Genomic DNA, 23,293 nt, shown 5'->3' on the forward strand with positions numbered 1-23,293 from the left:
CCAATGTCACCTCAACAAAGGAGTTTCCATTTTAAACTTACCTGGCTTTGAAAGAGGCATTGGAGGAGGGAAATATTTGCGAACTGGTTGTGGTGGGCTGTGGGAAAAGGCAATAGAAAGATGAGTTTATTCGTTTTCCAAAACTATGCAAAGTGCTCCAAATAAATAATCAAACATACATGGATCCAAAAGCAAACAAACAACTGGAAGAGGCCATCACACTGGTAACTTTATATTCTCTCATTCCTTTCCCACGTTGTGAGATTTGATTATGAAAAGCAAAAGTGATTCAGGGTTTTAAAATATACACTGAGATCAAAAAGACCTAATGACTTAGGGCTAGCTACTGGTAGACTGATGTGCATGCTCGCATGTCTAAATGCATACATCTGTGTGTGCAGTCACATCAAGTCTGGGAACAGAGAGGTAGACAGTGGCTGTCACCGCATTAGTACGTCAGAAAACCAGACTAATGCTCCAGGGGTTCGAATCCCACAATGACAGCTCAACAGTTTTGTATTCCAGTTTATAAATCTGGAATATAAAAACTGATCTCAGTAACAGTGACTAAGACAATTACCGTTTTTCACTGCAAAAAACCATCACGGTAACTAATACAGCTGACTCAAGGAAATCTGCTGTCGTTAGCTGACCTGGCCTACATCCAATTCCGGATCCACTACAGAGGCAGTGTGGTTGACTTTTAACTACCCTCTGAAATTGTTCTAGCAAACAGCTCAGCTCGAGGGCAATTAGGAATGGGTAATAAATGCTGGCCTTGCCAACAATGCCTATATCCATTAAAAGCACGCAAGAAAGATGGGGCTAAACAGCAGTTTTGATTTTACACAATCCTTATAGAGCAAATGCAATTTATTTATTTATTTAACAGACATCAATATTTTGAAACCTTTTCATAATTCTTTGCATAACATTTACCTCTTGAAATCTTGTCCTTGATAATAATAAGGGTGCTGTTGGTAGTGCCCAAATACCTCAAATACAATTGGCTTTGTTTTGATGTATTCTACAAATGATTCAGTTACTTCGACAGCAACCTAAACAAACAATGGAGATAAAGACAGGTTTCCAACTTACATCAGGAAAGCATTTCAAATATATTTGTGAAATGGTTGGTCAAGCACTTTGGAAAAGAGACACCCATGTCCCAGACTCACATTCTGCACATGGTAAAAACCAAGTGGTGTTCCCCGGCCACTATTCTTCAGGGGTTCAGTCGAGAAAGCTTCATCGTGACGGTGCAGGAAGCTGGGAAGAAATACACATTTACCCAACAATGACGAACAAAAAAGTTCACTTCACTGTTTAAATGATGCATGGGAAAGTTCAAAGCAAGCACATTAAGCATTCAGACATTTCAGCAACAATCAATTGGTCAGTAACAAGGAGAGATGCTACTGATGTCTTTTGCCTTGCACTCATCAGGATAAACACAAGAATGCTAAACTTTAAATGATTACAACAATTTACACTAAAATTGGTCAGCAGGTCAACTCTGATTGGCCAAGGTGTTGCCATGCAGAAAGCAACAGGGAACTATAGATTCCCTGAGCTTCTGGTTAATTAAAAGATGCAAACTTGTCCCTCTCAATTGTACAGAATGGTTCCTTTGCAGGATTTTATGCCATGAAGACAACATGAAGCATTGCGATCATGTAAAGTATCATTGCTCAACCATTAATCCAGAGACCCAGATAACATTCCTGTGTTCAAGTCTCACCGTGGCAGATGGCGGAATTTGAATTCAATAAAAATCTGGAATTAAGAGTCCAATGAAGACCATGAAACCATTGCTGATTGTTAGGAAAAACCCATCTGGTTTGCTAATGTCCTTTAGGGAAGGAAACTGTCATCTTTATCTGGTCTGGTAACACGAGACACAGAGCAATGTGGTTGATTCTTAACAATTAGGGGCAAGCAATAAATGCGGGTTCAACCAGTGATACCCACATCCTATAAGTGAATTTAAAAAATCTCTGGAATTCTTGCATTTGTCCTGGTGTGCGCAAGATGGAAAGCTTTTTAACTTGTCACACCGAACAAGTGCTGCATATTCAGACCTGACAAAACAGCACAGACCTGAAATGTCAACGCTCTTTTTCTCCCCAAAAATGCTGCCAGACCTTCCAAAATTTCCACGTTTTATTTAATTAAATTGCATTCAATAAATGCAAAGTCTCGACAATGATTTGAGTAAGCACAGAGAAGCATCTCAGCAGCCATTAAAGAGCTAGAATCAATTCATTAATACGAAGGGAACCTAATACACAACCTGTTTTGGTTTAGGTACAATGTTATGAAGTTGTAGACGTGTATTGTACCTTTAAGGGAGCTGAAATTTCTGGCTGGCACAAAGTGTTCTGAAAGATTTTAAAATGTAACATTGGATGGAACAAATAGCTGGGATGGTGTTACCATGATACAAAAACAAATTCAAATTCAACCAGTTTAAATTATGCTCCAGATACCAAAATCCAATTGAATTTGAATTTAGGGTTTTGATGACATCAAACCAATGAAATGATCCAAAGTTTTGGGGTATAAAACTGGACATTTTGAACAGTTCGGTGGGGGGAACCGTTAAGAAAACCACCAAATATAGACTGCTAGCTGAATACTCTTTGAAAGGTACCTGTTCATATGAAAGGCCTGTGAAGCAGAATACTGAAGAAAAGATGACAGAGGAAAATCTATAGAGGAAGATTCAAAGATAAGATTCAATAGCTGGCTGGTTTTGAAATTTGAATTTGTTTTTGTATCATGGTAATACAGTTCCAGCTATTTGTTTCACCCACTGTTACATTTTAAAATCTTTCAGAACACTTTGTGCCAGGCAGAAATTTCAGCTCCCTGAAAAGGTACAGTACACACCTACAACTTTATAATAACTCAGATTCTACACTGAATATTTGACTTTTAATGCTTTCTGAAGTGCCTCAGCAAGCACCTCACTGATAATTTCGGTTCATCAGAAAAGAAATATGCACAACCATATAATGCCTGTCTTGACTAACAGGTGTCAAACTCTCAAATTAATGGCTCTTGAAATGTAGTCATTGTCGTAATGAAAGAAATAAACTGGATAGTAGAGTGCTTTACTGGTTCTTCAGATGCTAGACTCACTTTTATGAAATTATTAGGATCCAAGTTGATATTGATGTGCGTGGGTAAACTATTTATACAAAAAAATGGAATCTCAATACTGGTACACAACCAGTTAACCAAAATTCTGAAATCTGAAAAGCTCCAAAATCCGAAGATTTTTCGTGAAGTTTTTTCCTGTGTAACAAGGTTATTTTGCATGCGAGCAGGTGACCCAACTCCACACCCACTCGGCCCATGACACTCAGATGTGACGTGGCCCAGCACTAGTAGGTGTCAAGTGGGTCTCAGCACTCGTACCAGTTACATGTGGGTCTGCTGTTCACTAAGTGTTTTTTTTATTTCACTGTGAAAATGTCATTTATTCTGAAATCTGAAAAACAACTGGCCCCAAGGATATCGGATAAAGGATTGTGTACCAGTATTAAGCAGCATTTTCTCACTCAAAAGCTTTAGAACTTCAGAGTCTCAAAGCTGATAATTTAACTGGGAAAAGTTAGAATACTACAACTTCCTAATACTAAGGAAGCCAAGTAGCAGCAAGAGTAGGAATAGGAGGATAGAATAGATGAACAAGGAACTGGTGCAGGGGGTAAGGATTCACATTCTTGCACCACTGGGATCTTTTTCAGGGGTAGAAATGATCTGTAAAAGAGGATAGGTTCCTGAATCGGAAGGGGACCAATATCCTCGTGGGGAGATTTGTTAGTGCTCGTCAGGAGGTTAAATACCCAGGATAAATCGCTAGGACTTTTCCGAGGTATTTTGCAGAACTTTGTGGGAAGCTAGGGAAGAAATTGCTGAGATATTTGTATCATCAACAGCCACAGTCAAGGTGCTGGAAGACTAGAGGTTGCCTAATGAGCCAAAGCTGGAAGGAAATGCCAGGGAACTACAAAACGTCAGTTTTGGGTAAAGGTGTTGGAGGAGACTTTGAAGGCCAAGATTAACACGAATTTGGAAAGGCAAGGACAGATTAGACGTAGTCAACAGAGATTTTTGACTGGAAAATTGTATTTCATTAACTTGATTGAGCTTTTTCAAGAAGTGACAAAGATGATTGATGAAGGCAGAGGCATAGTTGTTGACTACATGCAATTCAGTAAGGCATTCGACAAGGTTCCACATGGAAGACTGGTTAGCAAGGTTAGATCACATGGAATCCAGGGGGAGCTAGCCATTTAGATACAAAATTGGTTTGAAGGAAGGAGGCAGAGGATGGTGGTAGAGAGTTGCTTTTCAGGCTGGAGGCCTGTGACCAGCACTGTGCCAGAAAGATCCACTGCTTTTTGTCATCTTTATAAATGATTTGGGTGTGAATAAAGAAGGCATGGTTAGGTCTGCAGATGACAGCAAAACTGGTGTAGTGGACAGCGAAGGTTACCCCAGAGCACAACAGGATCTTGATCAAATGGGCCAAGGAGTGGCAGATAGTGTTTAATTTAGATAAGTGTGAGGTGCGGCATTCTGGAAAGGCAAACCAGGGCAGGACTTGCACACTTAGTGGTAGTTAATGGGGAATGCTGCCAAACACAGACTTAGGAAAATAGGTGCATAGACCTTTGAAAGTGGAGTCACAGGTAGACAGGATGTGAAGGCGGCAGTTGTGTACTTGCCTTCATTGGTCAGAACATTGAGTAGAGGAGCTGGGATGTCACGTTGCAGCTGTACAGGACATTGGGGAGGTCACTTTTAGAATACTGTGTACAATTCTGGTCACTCTTCAAGAGGAAGGATGTTGTGAAACTTGAAAGGGTGCAGAAAAAATTTACATGTTGCCAGGGTTGGAGGGTTGAGCTACAGGGAGAGGCTGAATAGGCTGGCACTATTTTCCCTGGAGTGTCAAAGGCTGAGAGGTGGCCTTGCAGAGATTTATAAATTCATGAGGGGCATGAATAGGGTGAACTGCCAAGGTCGTTTTCCTAGGGTCAGGGAATCCAATACTAGAGGCGAAAGGTTTAAGGTGAGAAGGGAAAGATTTAAAAGGTCCGGAAGGGAAATTTTCACTCGGAGGGAGGTGTGTATACGGAATGAGTTGCCAGAGGAAGGCATTTGGATGGGTATCTGAATAGGAAGGGTTTAGAGAGTTATGTGCTAAACGCTGGCAAATGGGACTAGGTCAGATTGGGATGTCTGTTCAGTGTGGACAAGTTGCATCAAAGGTTCTGTTTCTGTGCTGAATGAATCCAACAGATGTTGAGGGAGCAACTTGCATCGATGTCTTTAAATGTGACAGCTTTTAAAAATAAGCCCACAAGGTGGAGCAACTCACTGTAGTAAAGGAAAATATTCAGGTTAAAAGAAGGGAAAAAGGAAGGCAGGAGGAGAGGCTGAGGGAGGGGGGACCAGCGAGAGACTGGGAGAAAGGTATGGATGGGGTATTAAGTCAGAGGTGCAGAGGAAAAGAATAGAGTTAGGTTAAAATTATTTATCAACATTTAAGATAACATTGTTATTTGACTTAGTTCAATATTGTATTATAGTATTTGCTTCATCCTCTACCTTAAGCTGTTGGTTTAGAAAATGAGGAAGAGGTTTGTGAAAATAGTGTACTTGCTTAAAAACATATAATATTTCCTAAGGGAATCATAAAACAACCAAAATAGCAACTTGCTCATGATAGATAAACTACATATTGTATCACTTCAAAAGCAGCAGAATCCAGAGTAAAATGAAACCTGTCATTAGCTGTCTGACAATTCAAGATGTTGCATGTGACCTCCCAGACTGTCAATATGTACATAAACCACCTAGTTAAAAATCACAACACCAGGTTATAGTCCAACAACCTGGTGTTGTGTGATTTTTTTTTAAACTTTGTACACCTCAGTCCAAAACCAGCATCTCCAAATCATAAACTACAAAGCACAATTGCAACAAAAAAGGTTACTTACTTGAACTGACAGAATATATCAGCATATTCTGGTGGGATCCCACTGGCCTGTAGTACTGTCACTCGGAAAGTGAAAACGCTGCCAACTTTCAGGTGTTCGCCAATGCTGTCAGGCATCTCCCCCAGGGACAGTTTGGGGTCCAACTCAGTGTTCGATTTAAAATCTGCATTGCAAAAGACCCCAGCACAATGACATTAATCTAACTGCTGCATCATAGACAATACAGGCTGGAAAAGGTTAGCAGCCTCCACCAGCCAAAGATTTGTCACCTCTCAAGACATTAATTCCATGCATTTACCATCATTTTTAATAATTCACCAGCAAAATCAAACCAGATGACTCTTCTTGGAGAATGTTTAGAAGAGATTCCAAAGAGCTGTTCAAAGTCTAGAGGGACATAATGGAAACTGTTTCCATTGACGGAAGGGTCGAGAACCACAGGCAATGGACTTAAGAGAAGAAGTGACAAATAAAACACGGCCAACATGAATAAGAGGGTTTTTACACGGCAAGAGGTTTATCACCAGGAACAGACTACCTGAGAGGCTGATACAATCACCTGAAGGAGGAACAGACACTGAGAAAGGGCAGGGGAGTGGGACTTGCTCAACTGCTTTTCTAAGTAGCCAACACAGGCTCAACTGGCCAAATGGCTGTCTTTTCTGCATTGGAATCCATTCCATGATTTTATATAAACATCTCACATACAGACATAAATCCAATTACGTCAGAAACTAGACTGCAGTATGATCAAGGCAAACAACCCAATCAGAGTCGAGTGTGTGTTGTTGGGAAAGTACAGCAGGTCAGGCAGCATCCGAGGAGCAGGAGGAATGATGTTTCGGGCATAAGCCCTTCATCAGGAATGAAGGGCTTATGCTTGAAACACCAATTCTCCTGCTCCTCGGATGCTGCCTGACCTGCTGTGCTTTCCCAACAGCACACTCTTCACTCTGATCTCCAGCATCTGCAGTACTCACTTTATCATAAACAACGCAATCAGAGTGTTCCAATACCCACATTGTTTAAATTCCAATCTTGTAAAATATAGCTGGAGTAGTTTCCTTTCATTCCTCATTACTTTTAATAAGTAAAGCATTTCGCAAATTGTTAAAACTGCCATATTAACCTAAAATTGGGGGCAAACCTTAAATTGTACGAGTTTACAATGGGAACTCAAGAAAGTGCAAGAGGGAGCCTTATATGTAGTTGAACTTATTTTTTAAAAAAGCAGCAAACTTGCCAGACAGCATTCTGACCTTGGAAAATAAAACTCTAAGCGAATCCATTGCACTCTGGTTAGTACAGAGGAGAAATCATTTTTTTCAAAATCTGGGAAAAAGTATACAGAAGCTTCCAAGCTCATCGTGGACTGTTGCTAATGTACTATGGTGGTCCTCCTTAAATGGGAAGTGAAAACCACCACAGTCTCAGAGGAACATGTGCTGCTCTCTCATTAGAAAGAGAAGGAACTGGTAGTGGAGGTTAACCCAAGGGTTACCATGCCTCGGGTGTGGTTGAGAAAGTATGGTAACCTCAGCCAAGAAGGGAATCAAACACATGCTATCGGTGCAAGTGTCACAATCCAGACATCTAATCAACTGAGCTCCATTGTCAACAGTACATCAGAGTTCAGGATGCAATTTAATGTCCTTAGAGGAGTGCAGTGTAAATGAAAAGCACAATTGATCGAATATTTTTGTCACAAAAAACATTAAACCTAAATTAGGGAACCCTTTACCTCACCAATTCGAACAATCTTATAAAATGGTGTTGTTAATCTAACTCTGCAGGGGGAGAAAGTAGAATGCTATTGTATTTCAAGTGCACATTTGGAAACTCTACTGGATTTATTAATTGCACTCCAGTGTAAAATGTGAATATCCATGGGGAGTAGAATTTAAATTGTATTTTTATTGGAAAAGGTCTGACTTGGGCTGAGTTCTGTTGAAATAATTTTAAACACCAGATTCACTCAAAATTCCATTATCCGTAATAGGATTTTCACTAAATTCTCAACTGTAAGATTAATACAGCAGCTTATGTAAAAGATTTCTATGACTAAACTGACAAGTTTGTCCCCCACAATTGCAATGGTCTTACTTTCTGACAACTTGAAGGAATTACACTGAATACAGGCAAGAGGTTCATGCAGATGAACTCATTTGTACATCCAGTGTAATCTTATTATATTCCATTCACAGTCTGTAAAAGCATTCGCTACTTTTCACAAAGCCAACACTGCTTCAAGTTTATTCTAAAGCATTTACCCAGCTCATTGATTCTGTTCATCTCTTCCAATGGGGTGATGACCTCTGTGCTCTGACCCTGCCCTTCAACAATCCTAAGCTCCTCCAATGAGAGCCCAGAACGTGACATTACAATAGAAGATACATCACTCTGCAAATAAAGAAACGGAGAACAAAATGGGAAAAGTGACAATAACTTTGGTGCCTAGTCTTGTGTCTTTTTTGATGTACCAATAGCAATGTTACACTTACCTCTCTGTAGTTCTCATCATCGAATGAAATTTTAGCAGTACCAGACTGGCGTACACCAGATCCATAGTCTGGTGCCTCCTCATCAGCTAGGAGGGAGAAAACAAACCAACATTCAACATTAATTCAAAACGAACTTGAATTAAGCAAACAACCTTGTATAAAACATTGGGACTAGAACACTAAGAAGTCAACACACAAAGCGACATTTTTTACAACTTTAGAGCCTGTTAAATCGCAGTGACGTGTGCTCATTGCTAATTGGTTTGACATTTTGCTTATTTATCTCAAAGTAATGCATAGACAGCTCTAACAGTTTATTTACATGGCTTTAAATCATTACAGACTTTACAGAATTTTCAATTCACATGCAGTCCTAGGTAGAAGCTCTAAGTCTCATTTTGCTCCAGAATATTTTTTGAGCCAGGCGTCTGTTATGGACTCACTCAGTTTGTTCACAGCCTAAAGCAATCAGGCACTGAACAAGGATCTAAGATAAGACAAACTTAATCAACTGCTACAACAGGCTCTCCAACTTGACCAGTTGACTGATGGTGAACTCGAGCAGAAAGATATCATGAGTTTTGCTGCGCAGAGAGTTGGACATTCCATAGGGTGAGAATATTCCTGCTCTACGACAATGGAGAAAGTGAGGACTGCAGATCAGAGTTGACTGTGTGGTTCTGGAAAAGCACAACAGGTCAGGCAGCATCAAAGGAGGTGGAGAATCAATGTTTCGGGCATAAGCCCTTCATGAGGAAAAGTAATGAAGGGATTATGCCTGAAACATTGCTTCTCCTGCTCCTCAGATGTTGCCTGACTTGCTGTGCTTTTCCAGCTCCACACTCTCGACTCTGTTCGAGGACAACGCCTCATGTTACTTGCCTACCAGCAAGTCCAAATTAAATGTAACCACATTTTAAAGATGCAAAGCCAACTGCAGAACCTAACACCATGAGTGGGCTGGGACAACAATGAGTAAAGCACTTTCGTGGAAGTCTATGTGGACAGGTCTTCATAATTTGGTACACTCGGCCTTTTACAGAACCTGCATTCTATTGAATTCTTGTGAAGCTGTGCAGTGCTACTCCAGCCTAAAAATTACAAGAGGAAACTTCTCTTTACAGTTAGGCAAATCTCAGAGATATCAGAACTGCATTGCACAAGTGAAACATTTTCCACTTCAGGTAATTAAATTAGACACTCATCAATTTGACCTGTTAAATCACAGAAAGAACCAAAATCACATCCATTCTAATTGTATAAACAATTGAAAGGAACGATTTATCTATCAATCTTCACAAATTAGATTAGATTCCCTACAGTGTGGAAACAGGCCCTTCGGCCCAACAAGTCCACATCGACCCTCCGAAAAGTAACCCACCCAGACCCATTTCCCTCTAATGCACCTGGCACTATGGCCAATTCAACATGGCCAATTCACCTGACCTGCACATCTTTGGACTGTGGGAGGAAACCCACACAGACACGGGGAGAATGTGCAAACTCCACACAGACAATCGCCCAAGGCTGGATTCGGACCTGGTGCTGTGAGGCAGCAGTGCTAACCACTGTGCCACCATGTCACCCACTGAGCCACCGTGTCGCCCCCATGTTACGCTTCCAATTCATAACAATGGCATAACAAAAGCTTAGCGTTGCCCTGTCAGCATGTAAACAACAACCTCAATCTTGACAATGTCCAACCTGTGACGACCCACCTGTGATAGACTGTACGCCCACTCTGAGGAAGCCTCGGACCTCCCCCTTCTCACTGACAATAGCAATTCTGTGAACGAGGGGCACTGGATACAGCAAATTGCTGAGGTATACAAATGCCCTGGGAACAAGGAAAGAAAGGAGGCACAAAACTGTAATCTTAGATAAATATGTGGAGATTGCGTGCTCTCAATACCTGACAGTAGGGATGTGCAGATATCTTCAGACTATATCTGTTTCAGAAAGAGACAATTGAGCCCAGGTAAATGGATATCAGAATCAATGATTACTAGGATCCAATTTAAGCTCCAATGAATTAACTTATTTGTTTACACATGCGGGAAATGACATCCAATAATTTTTAAAACATCATTCTTTTAGGGGAATTGACAAAGCCAGCATTTGTTACCCTCGAATTGAGTGGCTTGCTCGGTCAGAGAGCAGTTAAGAATGAAGTACATTGCTGTAGGTCTGGAGTCATCTCAAGGGCAGTCTAGATAAAGGAGGGAAGATATGCTGACCTAAAGATAATTAGTGAATCAGATGGGTTCCTACAAGAAGAGATGATAGATTCCCGGCCCCATTATTGAGGTGAGCTTCATGTTCGAGATTTATTGATGAATTTAAATACCAGCTGCTGTAGTGTGATTCAAAACCATGTCCTTGGAGCATTAATCTGGGCCTCTGGATCACTCACCTCATGATATTATCACGATAGTTACATCTCCTCAATTTCTTGTCAAAAATGTGTCAGAATTTGCTAGAGTGACACAATAACGTGAGATGTTTCACTGTTACACTAACTCTCAGGGGTATTTTAACGTTGAAAGGAACCAGCTATGAAGGTCATTTATTCTGGTAACTTCAATAAAAAAGTTTTTATTTATTTGTCTGTATATCTAAGATACCCATTGACCATCTTTGCTTAAAGCTGAACCTTGATATACTTTCACTTAACAATTTGACATAAAGATGTCACTTCCTATTCATAAAAGCGAAATGTGTTCACTGCTTTATTCAATCGTATTAAACTACCCCAAGTTTTGCACAAAATCTGACTTGATTTGCTAAGGTTTGTATGTCTGCTGATTGACAAAACTCTTGTTTATCTCCAAACATTCTGCTGTTAACTAGTTATAAATTATACCCATAACCTAGTGAATAACATAATGCAAAATTAATGCACAGTGACAGTCTTGATACAGCAGCCACAAAGCACAGATACCTTTGTCATCAGAAATCACAATTACCCACAAGTAGACAGTAATTTAACAGATCCTGTGGTGACTGCAACAGAGTAAGTTGCTGACGAGCCAAATGCAACCGATTCACTATGTCCCATTGTAACTCAACTAAACTGGGGAACTGGGAAATACAATTAGATGGTTCCTAATTCAAAAAATAAACAAGTGTTACATTCTGCATTTTAATTTGGGAAAAAAAATATTCAGAATCTGCAAAAAGGATTCTTAAAATAACATTTGGCAATAACCCAGGCAGTCGGAGTGCCTTAATGGTTCAACATTAAACTGGAATGTCTGCAAATCCCTACTGTTCAGAAGTGCTATGAAATACTAATTACAATCATGGCCTATTAAATCACCCACCAACCCCATCCTCAATGCTCCAAACATACTGTTTAAGAACAACATATCTCCCAGTTGTGAGCAAGAGAGAGAGAGAATGGGAGCACCATGCTGTCAAATGAAAAACTAAACATAAAAGATGAGTCATAATCAGACTGAAATAAACAAAAAATATAAAAACAGGTAAAATATGGCAAACAGCTAAAACTATGAAGGTTAAAAAATAATGAGACAAAATAAGACCTAAAACAGAACAAAACAAAATCACATGAGCCTTATTCAGTCTGCTTTGAGCTGGTAATCAGTTTTACCACAAAAAGGTTACTGTAAAAAAAACATAAAATAAGCAAAACACGCTAATGTTTACACATTCGAATAATCAGAAACAATCCAAAAGTTTGGCAGGAATAATTAGTATCAGTTGCGGTATTTACCAGCACAACTATACTTTAGTAAGGAATGGCAAAAAGAACTAAAGTAAAGATACAACAGCTGCAGTCTTTAAGTAATCAAAACACGTAGTTTCACTGACAGTGTTTATCCTTCAGGATCAGTTAGAAGCCCTTGGACCATTTGTTGAGAGTGAAATGTCATCAGAGATTTAGAATGCAGCAATTTTGTTCAACCTTGCACTAATTCCCACATAAGTTCTGCTAAGCCAGCATCTCTTCTCCTCTTTCTTTACAAAGAGTATACCTTAAAAATTTTGGGGAGAAAAAGTGGCTGAGGTGCCTCAGACAGCAAACAGAACAAAGTCACTCTTATCAGACACAGTTTGAAATTCCTCGCAATGTCTACACCTAACGTGCCTTTCTGTAAGCAGACTGAAGAGGTTGAAACAATATCAGTGGTAAGATTGGTGAGGCAAAAGAAATGGCATGTTGACAAAACAAATTCCAAACCAAACAACCTTCCAAATAAAACTCTGAATCAAAGTAAAAAAGTTACAGCCAAATAGTAAGGGAATGTTGTATTAGGAACACGCAACTATGTAGTTTGAGGACACAAGACAAAATTATTTTTTTTTAAAAAGTTAATCAAAAAAATGAAATTGTCATACAGTCCCAGCATGCCATGGGAGACAATTAAAGGGACGAGCTCTTTAACCAACAGAAGCAAGTTCAATGTAGTATTTATGCAGCAGAGCCCACTTATTATATTTAATGTCACCAACAGCATTCCAAAAATTCATGCTGGAATTTTCTTTTGCCCAGATCATAACATTGCAGACTGTGGTATATAAAGCTACAGAACTAAAGGGAAATGAATGTGTAACAAGTATCAATTTCCTTGGGGCAGCACTGCAATGGGTGGTCAAAACTGATGCTGTACTTCAGTAAGTTACAGCAGTGTTGGTAAGTCCTTACAGCACAGTTGACAGCTATTTGGCCCATCAATTACATGCCAGCTCGCTGTATAGCAACCCAGTCAGTCTTATTGTTCCATCCTAGCCCCACAACCTTTACTTCTCTCAAGTACTTTTTGAAATCATTAATCATCTTTACTTTCATCACCTTCATTGGCCAAGAGCTCCAGGCCAAGGTCACTCATCATGGTGCCTCTTGCTTAAAATCTTAAATGCGTGTCCGTTACTACTTGCATCATTTCATGGGAATGGCTTTCTCCTCTATCTTATCTAAACCTGTCATAATCCTCCGTGCCTGACCTCAGCTCCGTGCCCGACCTCAGCCCATTTTTGCTTCAAGGAGAACAATCCCAATCTCTCCGACCCAACATTGTAACAGAATTCTTCATCACTGTTCAACAAAATGCTTCTAGTCTTGGTACCTTATCAAGGACATCCATATACTTCTGCAAATCTGATAAACAGGGCTGGTTGTTAGGGAGGAAAATATTTTGGGATCTTTGGATAACTTATTTAGCTTTATTTTTATAACCTCACTATGCAACACCTTCCATTTCACTTTCCTCCAGGAGTAAGGATGAAACACAATCCTTCACATTTGAGGGCTGGCTTTGTCCAGCATCCATCAAGTTAATGAACAAGTATTTAATATAATTTTTTTCTGGCAACATGAGGAAAATAATAAGAAAGGTATGCTGCATAAATGTACAACAGAATTACATTGTATTTTCTCACCAACTAGCTCATAAATCCATCTATGTTCCTCATCTGGTTTCATTTGCTATATCATCTGCACAGTATATTTAGTTTAGCTCATGGAATTAGATTGAAGTTTTGTATAGCTAACATCTGGTTGGCACCAAGCAGCCAACTGGTGAATCTTTGGAGTCCTGTCGCAGAGGGCTGTCTGGACTCCATCACTGAGCATGTCCAATACATTTCCACATATTAAAAACATTATTTTTCAGGGAGTGTGCAGGAAAATTGCATTCAAAATGACGATCAGCTGGTAGGCAGGACGCAAAGGGCTGCATAGTCTTGTCCTGCTCCTATTTCTCTTGCTTTTATAATAGCTGTTTGAGAACAGCAGTGTCACAATTGAAAAGGCATTTCCATTACTATTCCCACAATTCATTCCCATGTTAGATCATTAAAACATGCTTCATATCCAGCAGCTTACATCCTTATTGTTGCATCATCTCAGAGAGTGTTTTGACTGTTTGTTTTCCAAATGATCAATTGCTGCCGTCAATACTCCACCTACTTGGCCCATGTCATGGGCTGTCAATAATGCAGAGTGCTGAAGCAAAAGGGGAAGCAGTGCATATTGAATCAGAGCAAAGAAACAGTACAGGCTAAATGACGATGAAAGTACTGCCTAAATCCAGTTTCAGTGCATGCCCAAACTCTACCTAATGGGATTCACACACTTGTCACTGAACCCAAATGTTTATTTAGAAAAGTCTGTTTTGATTCAATGGCATAGGAACAATGATGTGGAGGTGCCGGTGTTGGACTGGGGTGGACAAAGTCAGAAGTCACCTGGAACCAGGTTACGGTACAACAGGTTTATCAGAAATCACAAGCTTTTGGAGTACAGCTCCTTCGTTAATCTTATGGCCAGCTAACCTGTCATGGTTACCCCTGTCGAGGTGTGGCACAAATGGTTTGAAGAACACAATTAGAAAATGGATCATAAAATTTGTTTCAATAAACGCTCCCTGTGTAGAGTTTGGGAAAAGCATTTACCTAAACATATTTTCCCAAGGTATTGCTTTCAAAGCATTTTTGTATCTGCAATATAGTGATAGCTTCCTCAGTACCAGAGTACTCATTCACATTTGGCCAATTTAATGCAGTCGAAAAATCCTCCAATCTGATCATGGAGCTTCTGGAGATAAGCTTTCATGACAGGATTAATTGGACATGCAACCAAAAACGATATATTCCTAATCAACCTGTTCAAGGTGTCATGACACACCTCTGGAGCAGGTGGTCTTGAACTTAGGCCACCTGACCCAGAGGTAGCAACACTACCACTGTGACCACACATGAAATCATGTTAAATGCCCTCATCAGGAATACTTGCATCAATTTACAGATCAATGGTTGGGTAATTATAATTTGTAAGTGAAGCCAATTCATTAAGAAGAAACCCGAATTCCATGAGCTGAACAGTTTGATAGAACAAGGCAAGAATGTTCTCTGTACATTAACAAACACTGTGGCTTTGCTGCCGCGAATTGTAGGCCTCTCAATGAAAAGAGCTAGTCCCTTCTCACTGTTCTCCAAAGAACCTCACCAACCTTCCCACTAAAATGAACCAGGGGGACCGGTCATAAAATGGATCCTGTCCATCTCCGAAGATGTCTGATCCCTCTTCATTGCCGAGGTCTGAGCTAGTATCATCCACAAAGGCCTCGTCATCCAGGTCCTCAATTTCATCGTGCTGCTCGTCAGCAAGCTCAGTGATGTCAGAATCGGCTGTGGAGAAGGTGGGCGAGGGTGTGCGATCGGCAATGTGCTCGTTCACACAGCCGTGGAAGATTGGGGAACTGGAGTACAGTTAATGGCAAGAAAGGGTTATTTTCCAACGTATAGGCCCAACTTGACTTCAGGAGAAAAATGGGTGTTAATGATTATTTCAATCTCTTCAAGTTAGAAATCAAAATAGCATGCTTGACCCTTCATATTTCATTAACCCTAACGAACAGATAAAATAACAAAGTCAGGATAAAAAAGTTGAGGCACACTAATGAAATATATCCAGTTTTAAAAGGTTCTTAATTTCCCTGCTCTCAATTTACCAAAATGCATTTGTTTACCAATTGACCTACCACAATCATAAAAACCTTAGATTATTATTTTCAAATTTGGAAAGTAAACAAAGAATGAACTTGAATTTATAGCTTTTATTTCATGTCATTAGGGGAAGCCAAAATGCTTTGTACTCAAATAATAAGTGATTAACTTCAAAAGTAATTATATAGGTGATTTATGCATAACAAGAGCCAACAATGAGAATGAAATAACTGACTGGTTGGTTTGCTTCTCAGGATTAAAGGGTAGAGGGAGGGAGGAACGGTCCAAAGGATATGGGAGGGTGGAGGGGTAAATGACAGAACAGGAAAGCTATAGGGACAGGGGATGGTGCCTGCAGCCATGATCCAGGTGTCCAGCAGGAAGTGTTGCCTGTGACCAGGCATAGGATCTCTTGCTAAGCAAGAAATCAACTTGATCTGGTAAAGGAGGACAGCTAGTTACTATAATCCATGTGAGAACCAGAAAAACAAAAAGAGGCTGCCCCATTGAGAGAGCATCAGGAGCTGGTCTCAAGAGTGGTCTCATGGGTTTTTGAACAATGGATGAATACCAGAGCCACTCTGAGCCGAGACACCCAGGTTCAAGACCCATCTGCTCCAAAGGTGTTCTAGTGATTGGACTGAGGTTGGCCAGATGGATCTCACTGAGCATCAGTTCCCTGATCGGCGCAGACCAACAGCCCCAATCAGGGAATCCTGGCTGACATATAAACAGGAGTCGCAGGGATTCTGCACACTCTGGGGACTGGCTGTGAGCTGGCTGGTCAGAGTCCATGTATTGTGCACAGGTAAATAAAGGGTGACTTGGTGGTGGGATACCAGCCTCTCTCGAATTATTTCAGGTGTGTAATAGTATCTCAGAATCGGTTTACTTGAGGGGGAAAAACTTTTTTTAAAAAGTGCCAAGTCATCCAAACAAGATACAAGAGGAAAGATCAGAATATTTTCTAAACGGTGACAGGCTAGATATTGTAGAGGAGCCAAGGAATTTGGATGACCATTTACACAAGTCATTAAATGCTAGTGCAAGAGGTACAAAAAGTAATCAGAATTACTAGTTGAATGTTGGCTTATAACTCTACAAGGTTGGAATGCAAAGAGGAGAAAATATAAAAGCTGCAAGTATAAAATAAAAACAAGGCATTGAAGAAACTCAGGAGGCCTGACAGCATCGGTGGAGACAAACAGAGTGAATGCTGAGTAGAGTATGTCTCTTCTTTGGAGCGAAGGAGGAAAACATGCCCAGATGTAGAGCTTGGTTGGGCTCTACACGGAGTACTGTGTTTGATTCAAGGCTGTGCATTCTCAGGAGGGGTGTGTTAGCCTTGGAAAAGGCATCCCCACAGATTTACTGAACTGGGGCTGAAAGGGCCGATTGCCATGAAGATGGTTTGCATAAACAGGTGCTGTGTTTCCTAATCCTTAGAGAGTCGAAGGTGTTTAAGATAATAGAGTCAGTAGGATCGATTCAGAGAAGCTACTTCTCTTGATGGGAGAATCCAGAGTAAGGTAGCACAAGCATTAAATTGCACAGGGAGAGAGGGGAATGGTGGAACTGAGTCCTCCAAGAGGTTGAGGGGTCATGTGAAAAGATTAAGGTTGAGACTGACAACTTGATTAGGGGAGATTATGGTTTATGGATATGAAAGTAAGTTGGGATATAGGTCGACCAGAGTCTAATTAAGCAAAGCCAACTCAAGCTAAATAGCCAATCTGCAGAAGGGAAAGAATGCAAGAAGGGAGGAGGAAAAAGGTGGAAGCTATCCTCTCTCTCTGTCTCTCACAGATATTTTAGTCAGAAATTTGGAGAATTTTGTCAACTTCCAATCCATGATTTGTTACCTTCTCTTTGGGAAACAGAGTGTAGCACCACTAGGGAAGACTTGTACAGGTTCAGAAGGTTGCTCTTTACTCTGAGACTATCGGAGATAGACACTGTCTTCAGGATATTTCTCTCTCTGACAAAGCATGTTGTTTCATTGTTTTTGCAGGGCATCATAACCGAGGGACTGGGAGACATAAAAACCAAGTGTGGGAGCAGTGGGAAGAGTTCATTCCTAACCAGTCATGGCTTGCCAAGAAAGCTGCCCAGATGGGTCACTCAGGCAGACTGAGAAATTTTGAGAGTACATATACCCTCCCACATTTTAACAAGAGAGGAAAGATTTTTGATGCCACAGATTACCAAAAATATCCTTCCAAGCTCTGCACCTTGTTTGCAAATTAATCAAGGACACCAACATCTCAGCAGACACGCTTATTTTTAATGCACTTCTGAGCTGTTGGGACATTGGAAACTTTAGAAACCTTTAACTCAACTTCAGCAGCTGGTTAATCCTTTGGCATCAGCAGCAGGTCAGCAAATGTCTGTTCAATTGACCGACAACTCGTAAGTCTATATACGGCACAAATATGATCCACCTATAAAGCACCAGGATTTCATTTTGGACAAATACTCTTCACAAACAGCATCAATATTCTTTGAGTTTCAGCCCCTTGCCCCTCTCCTCCAGTTCCCCACAGTGTTTCATGTTTTGTGGCTATCCCCAACCTAAAAGGAAACAGTATTATATGTGAATGAAGAGTCCTTCCCAGCTAAAAACCAAAACAAAGTCATTGGTTAATGGTGAAAATATCTGCCACTGAACTTTTCAATTTCCATAAAATGCTGAAAGAAAACACAAGGCAGCAAGCTTGTTTATCATGAAGATGACTGGAAAATTGCAAGTGCTTAGTTAGAGAAAAAAAATTAGAGATCAATCAATGGATATCCTAGAATGCCAAGGTACACAATTCAGGGCTTAAGTGACACCACGAATGGCAAAAGCGAAATGCATCTCAACCCCTGAAAGAAGACTGCTATCCTCCAAATCACTTGATCACCAATCTTCAACTTTTATAAGCATTCAAATTCTGGCAGCTGAGCTCTGGAGAACTCTGCATTTGATCTTTAGTGAATTTCAGTCATCTCAGTGGAAATGGTTCTGCAAATGTCCTTCATCGGAGAACATGATAGATTGGCAACGAATTGTTGCATTGATGACTAATCTTTGCAAAGAATATGCTGCCAAAAATATAGGTGAGTCTATGATAGGCTAAGGGTTAGGACATGCCCCTACAGTCAAATAATCTTCCATGTTCACAGTCAATAAATGAAGCAAGGTGAGGTGCCATTGGTGCATGTGTGGTGGAGGGGGGTGGAAGAGAGAGAGCGAGAGCGAGAGCGCGGCGCGCGAGACAGAGCGAGAGCGCGGCGCGCGAGACAGAGCGAGAGCGCGGCGCGCGAGACAGAGCGAGAGCGCGGCGCGCGAGACAGAGCGAGAGCGCGGCGCGCGAGACAGAGCGAGAGCGCGGCGCGCGAGACAGAGCGAGAGCGCGGCGCGCGAGACAGAGCGAGAGCGCGGCGCGCGAGACAGAGCGAGAGCGCGGCGCGCGAGACAGAGCGAGAGCGCGGCGCGCGAGACAGAGCGAGAGCGCGGCGCGCGAGACAGAGCGAGAGCGCGGCGCGCGAGACAGAGCGAGAGCGCGGCGCGCGAGACAGAGCGAGAGCGCGGCGCGCGAGACAGAGCGAGAGCGCGGCGCGCGAGACAGAGCGAGAGCGCGGCGCGCGAGACAGAGCGAGAGCGCGGCGCGCGAGACAGAGCGAGAGCGCGGCGCGCGAGACAGAGCGAGAGCGCGGCGCGCGAGACAGAGCGAGAGCGCGGCGCGCGAGACAGAGCGAGAGCGCGGCGCGCGAGACAGAGCGAGAGCGCGGCGCGCGAGACAGAGCGAGAGCGCGGCGCGCGAGACAGAGCGAGAGCGCGGCGCGCGAGACAGAGCGAGAGCGCGGCGCGCGAGACAGAGCGAGAGCGCGGCGCGCGTGACAGAGCGAGAGCGCGGCGCGCGAGACAGAGCGAGAGCGCGGCGCGCGAGACAGAGCGAGAGCGCGGCGCGCGAGACAGAGCGAGAGCGCGGCGCGCGAGACAGAGGGAGAGCGCGGCGCGCGAGACAGAGGGAGAGCGCGGCGCGCGAGACAGAGGGAGAGCGCGGCGCGCGAGACAGAGGGGGCGCGCGAGACAGAGCGAGAGCGCGGCGCGCGAGACAGAGCGAGAGCGCGGCGCGCGAGACAGAGCGAGAGCGCGGCGCGCGAGACAGAGCGAGAGCGCGGCGCGCGAGACAGAGGGAGAGCGCGGCGCGCGAGACAGAGGGAGAGCGCGGCGCGCGAGACAGAGGGAGAGCGCGGCGCGCGAGACAGAGGGAGAGCGCGGCGCGCGAGACAGAGGGAGAGCGCGGCGCGCGAGACAGAGGGAGAGCGCGGCGCGCGAGACAGAGGGAGAGCGCGGCGCGCGAGACAGAGCGAGAGCGCGGCGCGCGAGACAGAGCGAGAGCGCGGCGCGCGAGACAGAGCGAGAGCGCGGCGCGCGAGACAGAGCGAGAGCGCGGCGCGCGAGACAGAGCGAGAGCGCGGCGCGCGAGACAGAGCGAGAGCGCGCGCGAGACAGAGCGAGAGCGCGCGCGAGACAGAGCGAGTTAGTTTGTATGTGTGGAATTTAATAGGAAAACAATAATGAGTATGTGTGCTCAAGGTGAGAAAGATTTCAGTCTCACAAAAATCAAATGTTTGTGTGTTTCAGGCATTAGACATTGGTAATTATTCTACAAAGACAGTACATCTCTTCCATTCTGAACCTTCCTACACCTGCAGCAGTTACACATTCCAACAGATTTTTTTTTTATTTCATGCAGCCATGTCTGAGTTGCTCTCCAGCCTGGCATTTATTATAGCAATTAAAGAAGGGTAATAAGATGATAGTGTGCTCCCTCCTTGATGACAGATTGACTTGCTTAACCATCCAAGAGTTAATTGCATTGCTGCAGGTCAGGAATTGCAAAAAGCCACACTGGGTAAGGATGGCCGGTTTCCTTCCCATATAGCATAAGTGAACCAGACAGGGTTTCTCTGACAATCAGGTTGTTTCGCAGTCATCACACTAGATTTCATTTCAGAATTACATTATTAACAGATAGTGAATTTCTGTAGCAGCTGAGATGGGATTTGGACTGGTGGTATTCTAGACCTGTGCATTACCAGTTTTATAACATAACCAAAATGCTAACATTCCATTGCTGTGTCAGTATTAAAGCAGCTGGTTTTATTCTGTGATCCAATGTCTACTAGAATCTGGGGTGAGATGCACTTAGCCCATTCTGATTTGACTCTTGCAGAGCACGACAAATGAAAATAAATCCCATACTGCAAACTACCATCATCTACAGCTGCAGCCATACACCCCTAAAGACATTCCTCCTTTCTGGTTTGATCAGAATGCAACATGTAGCTGATAATGTTTCAGCAGTGGCAACCTTTGTTACAAACTTAAATGATAATCCATAGTTTATTAACAGAATAATTGTCAGCATAATTTATAAATGAGCACAAGAGCTTGGTAATTTTACATTAATTACATTCAAATCACCAAACATTTGCACCCTCAATGCTAGAACAAATACTGATCGGAAATTATAAATGTTTCCTCAAATACAATCTGAAAGTAAACTATACAATTTGAATCCCCTTTTTGGCTGCATATGATGCATTTATGTGTGTTATACAGGAACACCTGTTTCTGCTATTGCCTACCCGGACTTAATGTAAAACAGAGCGTGGGAATAAGTGCACTGCAGAGAGAACATTTATGATAAACCTCTGATAAAAGTATCTCTTTCAAGAGGAGATCAACATCTAAGCCAGGGCAGGTCTCAATTCTGCAGCTGTCAGTGCCAAATGGTTTTGATATGTAGGAGAAACACCGACGTACCTTCCCACGAGCTTAAACCAATGGAAGCGGTCGTAAAACGGGTCACTGCCTGTCATGATGGACTCACTGTCATCTTGTGTGGCAGAGGCCATCTCTCCAACACGATCATACATTTCACGCATTAGCTCCAATCTCTGCCTGCACAAACAAAGCATACTTGTTTAGAATGTGCAGCCCATGGTTAAAACATTGCAACAGCACTCTGAGTTTTCCCTTCCATCAAGATATTGCCAAATTAGAGGTTCACCTAAATGCATGCACGCAAGACTAATGCACAGAAAGTTAACGTGAAGATATTTTGCTCCCTTGTAAGCTTCAGTGCAAATTGAGCCAAGGCAATCACAGAAGATACAGAAGCTTGAACTAACACACCAACAGGTTCAAGAATACTTCCCCCCCTGCCATTATTAGACTGATTAATGGGCCCTAACTTCAACTAATATTGACCTTGCTTCATGTACCTCCATGCAGTACAACCTGTATGCCTAACTCTGTCGTTAAGCACCCTATGATCTGTATATCCTTACTTACTCTGATCTGCCTGTACTTCTCACAAACAAGCTTTTCGCTGTACACATGACAACAATAAATCAAATCAAAATCAAATCAATGTATTTAAACTGTGAACACTACAAACCACAGCCAGCTACTCACTGACAAACACACTCAGCTATATAATGGACATGCTGTAGCACACAGTTCTCTCCCCTCTCCGGGAAGACAGAGCAAAGCAGAAAAAATGGCAGAGATGAGGTAATTGCCAAGAGAGAACGTGACAGGAAATTGTGATCAAGTCTGTTTAGCTCGCAACACCAATCTTTTGTTCAGGGATTGGGAATGTACAAGACAACTAAAGGAACAAGAGGAAATTAACATTGAAATGGAGACAGAGTAGGATAACCATGGTGTTTACTTGACATGCTTTCCTCAGTACTGTAAAACTGCATAGTAACTCAATATGGTTGCTCAAGTTCCCTTCTTTAGTTGGTGAAAAAATTCTTTCGAACTGACAGTTTTAAAAATAAAAATGATGATGATGCAATAAATGCAAGAATATAATTACTTCACTTCATACAGCATCTTCTCTCATTTTAGGGTTCTTAAGACAATTCATCAACACTCCTCATTTATATCTACTGTTATACTAACGGCATACCGAAGATAAAATAATTTCATGCTGTGTCACATCCCTTTCTCCAAGGCGACTGTATTTAGAAAAAGTAGTTTGATCCATTAATCCGCAACGCGTTTGATGCCAGCAATTGGGAGCTGAGCATTGGAGAGGAGGTTGTTGCAGACTCCTTGTTTGCAGACAAGGACCCAGGCACTGTGCACACTGCATGTTCTCACAGACAGGCGACCCACACTGGATATTCTCACAACTCCCATCTGTGCCATCCAGCAACATTCCCCTCTGCAAAACTCAATGCCCAGCTGCTGACATGCTGACACCACACACAATGGGGATAAAGGGATCAAATTTATTT

At 42.3% G+C, this 23,293-nt stretch overlaps 1 protein-coding gene across 27 annotated transcripts in view; it reads right to left on the reverse strand.

The window, feature by feature from the left end:
• kif1b (kinesin family member 1B) overlaps window positions 1-23,293 on the reverse strand; it is a 216,768-nt gene that overhangs the window by 48,200 nt on the left and 145,275 nt on the right. For 20 of the 27 annotated variants that reach the window (XR_015753427.1, XM_043676220.2, XM_043676210.2 and 17 more), the window contains 9 exons: window positions 21,807-21,944; window positions 15,493-15,741; window positions 10,237-10,355; window positions 8,519-8,604; window positions 8,288-8,417; window positions 6,018-6,180; window positions 1,179-1,269; window positions 940-1,058; window positions 42-97 (listed from right to left, as the gene is read on the reverse strand). Coding sequence is in view for 26 of the 27 variants with exons in the window: in XM_043676220.2 (XP_043532155.2) it covers window positions 42-97; window positions 940-1,058; window positions 1,179-1,269; window positions 6,018-6,180; window positions 8,288-8,417; window positions 8,519-8,604; window positions 10,237-10,355; window positions 15,493-15,741; window positions 21,807-21,944 (1,151 nt within the window). In the remaining variant the exon portion in view is untranslated. The remainder of the gene's footprint in view (window positions 1-41; window positions 98-939; window positions 1,059-1,178; window positions 1,270-6,017; window positions 6,181-8,287; window positions 8,418-8,518; window positions 8,605-10,236; window positions 10,356-15,492; window positions 15,742-21,806; window positions 21,945-23,293) is intronic. The other 7 variants (XM_043676219.2, XM_043676224.2, XM_043676222.2 and 4 more) reach the window with 1 other exon arrangement.

This window comes from Chiloscyllium plagiosum, unplaced genomic scaffold (assembly GCF_037043375.1).
Source record: "Chiloscyllium plagiosum isolate Xiang-an unplaced genomic scaffold, Cpla_swu_hap1 HiC_scaffold_37, whole genome shotgun sequence".
In the NCBI taxonomy this organism is placed as follows: domain Eukaryota; kingdom Metazoa; phylum Chordata; class Chondrichthyes; order Orectolobiformes; family Hemiscylliidae; genus Chiloscyllium; species Chiloscyllium plagiosum.